Genomic DNA, 4,817 nt, shown 5'->3' with positions numbered 1-4,817 from the left:
GGACTTGGCTGGTTCTGGATTGGGCACCACCGGGCTGTTCCAGACACGTGGACTTGGCTGGTTCTGGATTCTTCCTGCCGCGGAGGAAGCCTATCTATCTATCTATCTCTGCCTGTGGTTGGTACAACTGATGGAGGAAGGGGAAGCTGACTTCATGAAAAGGACGTAAGGCTCTGCAATCCGCTGACGGGAGCCAGACTTCTGAGGTCCTGGGAGCTTTTCCCTGCAGCCTTCCGGATTTCCTGAGAGAACTCCTTCTGTAAATAAAACTGCGCAGATTCAGCTTCTTGAGATAAGGTCTCATTTAGGTAGCCCAGGCTGACCTTAAACTCTTCAGCCTGCAGCCTCCCGAGGGTTGGAATGACAGACACGCTGGCTGACGTACCCAGTGCTCTGTGAGCTCTTTGCCTGGGGACACAGGGATCTGTATGCTGTCGGCTTCCTCCAGCCCTGTCCTAGGAGCAGTACCAACTCTAAGGGGACATCTGTGTAAAGGTTGTTTTTTAAATAATGTGTATGTGTCTGCACCTGGGCGCAGTTTCTTTTGAGTCAGAAAAGAGAACAGGTATCGCTGAAGCCCGAGCTGCAGGCCTCTGTGAGCTACCTACCCAGTCTTGGTTGCTGGGAACCGAACTGAGAGAAGCAAGCACTCTTAACCACGGACCTAATTTCTTCAGCCCTGTGAAGGAGCATCTCTTTTGAGATTTTGGGCCCTACTGGGAATTCACGGCACTAGGATCCTTCTGTTTCCTCCCAGAACACAGCACTAGAGGCAGATGGACAGATGGGAGGCAGATGGACAGATGGAATGTCACCAGTTCGTGCCTCTCACTAAGAAACAGCTTTAGAGCTCAGTGTGGTGATGCATTCCTGTGGTCCCAAGTACTCAAGAAACTGAGGCAGGAGCATCACTGTGATGAGTTTAGGTCTAGCCTGGAGTACATTTCATATATGCTAGGTAAGACACCAGTGCCGTTACCCTCTGTATTACTTTCCTATCGCTGTGATAAAAACATCATGACCAAGGCAGCTTAGGAAAAGGAGGGATTATTTATCTTACTGTCCTGGAGTGGAGAGTCTCTCATAGGGGACGGGCGGGCTACGCAGCAAATGGTAGACACAGCAGAAGCTGAAGGCTCACCTCTTGAACCACAGGCACAAGGCAGAGGCGGTAAACTCAAAGTGGTCTGGCTCTTTAAATTCTCCAAGGCTCACCTCCAGTAGCACCCCTCTTCCAACAAGGCCACACCTTCTAAATCTCCCAGCAGCTTTAACTGGGAACTCAGTATTCACATATCTGAGCCTGTTGGGGGGCCTTCCTCCCTGAAAGGATAAAAACAGCAGCAGAAGGGTACCTACGGAGGGCTCTGCAAAGGTATGCCCCTCAGGGAACACACACATACAGCAATGTTAGTGAAGAAGGTTTATGGGGGGGGGGCGAGGTGAATGAGGGAAAGGTTGTCGCGGAGTGGGGACATGAGGGGGGGCAGTTAGACTGAGAGAATAGGCAAGAGAGAGAAGCAGGGGCTGGAGAGATGGCTCAGTGGTTAAGAGCACTGACTGCTCTTCCAGAGGTCCTGAGTTCAATTCCCAGCAACCACATGGTGGCTCACAGCCATCTGTAATGAGATCTGGCGCCCTCTTCTGGCCTGCAGGCATACAGACAGACAGAACACTGTATACATAATAAATAAATAAATCTTTAAAAAAGAGAGAGAGAGAAGTGGGAGAGGGGACTGTGGCACAGTCCCCTTTAAGCGTGTTTTATAGCTGATGAAGGAAAGGCACGTGGAGGCAGGTGACTGGCATAACTGCCTCAGTGGCTGAGGCCGTCTGAGTGTCCCTTTAATGCTCCCCTTAACAGAAAGGACATGTGGCAAGAGGTAGGACCACTGCCTATATTTGGGACCACCGCCTACGTTTGGAATAATAGAGTCCCTTGTAAATCAAGTTAACTTAGCTGTCTAGAAGATTCTCAGTTCTGTGCATTTGGCAGCAGCAGCAGCAGGGGAAATATATTCAAGGTTGACCCTTGTCCCTGGAACTGGGGAGCCAGCAACCAGATAAGTTCCTCTGGTTCAGAAGCCCACAGGGTGGTGGCTGAAAAGTCCAAGGAAGGAAAGACCAACAAGGAAATAAGCAACTTCTACATCAGGATGGGTTTGAGCCAAGAAAAATGTTGGGAAGGGAGATCTATGATTACAGATTTGGGAGAGTGGGGGTGGGGGCCAAAAGTTTCTGCTGCTGGAAGTGATCAGGGGTCAAAGAGTCATGAGCAGTGACTGGAGATGCTGGGTGATCACAAACATAGTCAAGGGTCAGCCATTATGAGGGGTGCAAGGGATAACGGACATCAAAAAAAAGAGCGCCTAGAATTCTAATTGCTGTGGTTTAGGGGGAAACTGCCATTTAAGCAAAATGGAGGTTTTCAAAATGGCGTGCACATGGCTAACATCGATGATGTTTATTTCTTCAGGTCGGTAAATAGAGATGGGAGGTAGCTGTGGCTCAGGTTCCTTCCTGCTAGACTGCGTTCTCCTCCGAGGGCTGCTGGGGAAGTCTCTTGTATTGGGAATCTCGAAGCAGAAGAATCTTGTCCACGTGCCCTTTGGTAGTGTTCTGTATGAAAGAACTCATTCGCTGGGATACAAAATGAGTCAGGCAGTTAAGAAGACAAGGCCCGAAAATGAGCAGAAAGAGGAGAAAGAAAATGGGTCCCAAGAGGGATGACAACCACGAGGGCAGCCAGTATCCCAACCCCAGCTCCTGGATCCAAGAGCTGGAGCTCGGGCGGAATTCAGATGCTCTTTCTCCGAGTTTCCTGGCTGCGTCCCGGACTACTCCAGACTGGTTTACATAGAAGCAGCACTCTTCCTGCAGGAAGAGGCAGGTGCCCCCTTTCTCGGCCGTGATGAGGTCGAGAGCTCTCCGGTTTTGGAGGACGATGCCCGCCAGCGAGTCTATTTGGTCTTGGAGGGTAATAATGGAGGTGGCTATTTCGTCTAGGCTGTCTGAGAGAGCCTTCGAAAGCTGTTGGAAATAGATGGTTGAAGTGGTGACGCCAGCGATGCTTAACCCGAGGGCGGAAGTGATGCCCAGGCCCACAAGAAGAGGGAGGAGGTGAACGGCTCTCTTCCCGCGAGAAGTGGAGACCGAGGAGGGAATTGTAGCGAAAAGGGGGACGGTTATGGTTTGGTTACTGGGAAGGAGTTCAATGTTTGGGTATTGAAAGACAAGGGTACAGACACCCGACCAATTGGCCGGAAGACAGACGTACGTGGAGCTTCCGCAGAGGAAGAATACGCCGGAGGAATTGAGACAAAAGGAGTACGTTAAGGAGAGAAGATGTGAGAAGATGTTTGGGGTGACGTCCCCATTTTCCTGGATGGTGGGTTCATATTCCCAGATTGAATATTGTCCAGAGAGGGCTGCCCCCATGAGGGGCTGGTACTGAAAGAGTGGATAGGGATCTTTGTGTCCCTGGAGTTTCATTTTGAAGTATGTGGTGTCCACAGACAGGGTGATGGAGTCATTTCTGTTGGCTGGTTCAAACAGCGTGAGGTTGTAGCAGGTGCTTGATGGACGGGAAGGACAGTGCCTCCAGGGAGTGGTTGGGTAGGTGTGACAATGGATGTCATTGACCGGGCAAGGGTAGTAAGGCTGCCCTGCGGTTAGGGAAGGGGGTCCTGAAAAGCGTAAGGGGTTTCTCCACTTAGAGCCTGGCATAGTGGTTAGTTCGGCAAACGCATAGCTGGTGGACAGATCAATGGATTGGTGGTCCGCCGAGGGCAAAAGACGGAAGGTGTGGTTGCAGAGGGAGGCAGAGAGATTGCCCACGAAGGTGGCATATTTTGAATCCTTGAAGAAACGGGATACACAGAGAGGGGCCTGGGAGGCGAGAAGGGTCTGCGTAGAGAGCGGCCCCCATATGGGGCGCTGGGCGGATTCATAGATGCGGTCATCAGTATATTTCACAGAGGTGAGTCGGGAAAGTAGCGGGAGTATGCCTGTTAAGCTCGTGAGCTGAAGAAGAGCAATGGCCCGCCGGTCGGGATTGGCGAATGAGTAATGCGCAGTTAAAGGTTGGAAATTCAGGAGGCGTTTTTCAAGGTCGGCGATAGGATAAGGGCCGGAGAGGGTCCAGGTCGAGTATGTAATATGAAGTTTCATGGGTGAGTCGGTCCAAGTTGTTAGTGGGGCTGGGACGGCAAGAGAGCGCTGGGTTTGGATGGGCAAACAGACCCAGCAGTCAGAAGAGAAGGAGGAGTTGGTGTCCTTGAGGAAGCGGTGGGCGAGGTTTATGAGCGGCACCCAACTCTCAGAACAGGCAGAGGGGTAAGAAACGAGGAGGAGACAGAGAACCCAAGGGCGGATCATGGCTCTTCGGGGGTGGCTGGCGGTGGTGGCAGACAGACACGGGAAGTGGTCCTGAGAACTCTGAGGTCCAGGAGTGACCGAGGAGTCAGGGAATCTCCGGGTTGTGCCGGTTATCCTTAAGGAGACCGGACCTGTGAGAACAGAAACACAAACAGGTGAAGGGTCCCAGAAGAGTTGGAAGTCTTAGAATCAGGGTCTAGAGCCACTTTTGAGCTTAGATGTAGCCAGTGACAGATTCCCTTTACCTTGGCTTCTGTCGCAAGTCCTGAGTGTGGCCTTGGGCCACAGTGGTGGCCACGGTGGATAGCTACCACTGCTGGTGGCCTGTGACGTGAGAGAGCCCCTCTCTTGCCAGATGAAGGCAGAAGGATGTGGTGTGTGTATTTAGAGTCAGTGTAGACACCAATCTTTTTTCTTTCTTTTTTTTTTTTTTTTTTTTT

General features: G+C 51.4%; 1 protein-coding gene across 1 annotated transcript; it reads right to left on the bottom strand.

Moving 5' to 3' along the window:
• Nucleotides 1-1,851: 1,851 nt before the first annotated feature.
• Nucleotides 1,852-4,434, bottom strand: Syna (syncytin a). The gene has a single exon (NM_001305390.1). The coding sequence runs from the start codon at nucleotides 4,375-4,377 to the stop codon at nucleotides 2,524-2,526; it is 1,854 nt and encodes a 617-aa protein (NP_001292319.1). The 5' UTR covers nucleotides 4,378-4,434; the 3' UTR covers nucleotides 1,852-2,523.
• Between the last annotated feature and the right edge of the window lie 383 nt (nucleotides 4,435-4,817).

This window comes from Microtus ochrogaster, chromosome 2 (assembly GCF_000317375.1).
Source record: "Microtus ochrogaster isolate Prairie Vole_2 chromosome 2, MicOch1.0, whole genome shotgun sequence".
Taxonomy (NCBI): Eukaryota; Metazoa; Chordata; class Mammalia; order Rodentia; family Cricetidae; genus Microtus; species Microtus ochrogaster.
This window is presented reverse-complemented; position numbering and strand designations above follow the sequence as displayed.

Bases quoted from the DNA above. Each gene is read 5' to 3' on its own strand.
- Syna (NM_001305390.1), bottom strand. From the start codon at position 4,377: ATGATCCGCCCTTGGGTTCTCTGTCTCCTCCTCGTTTCTTACCCCTCT.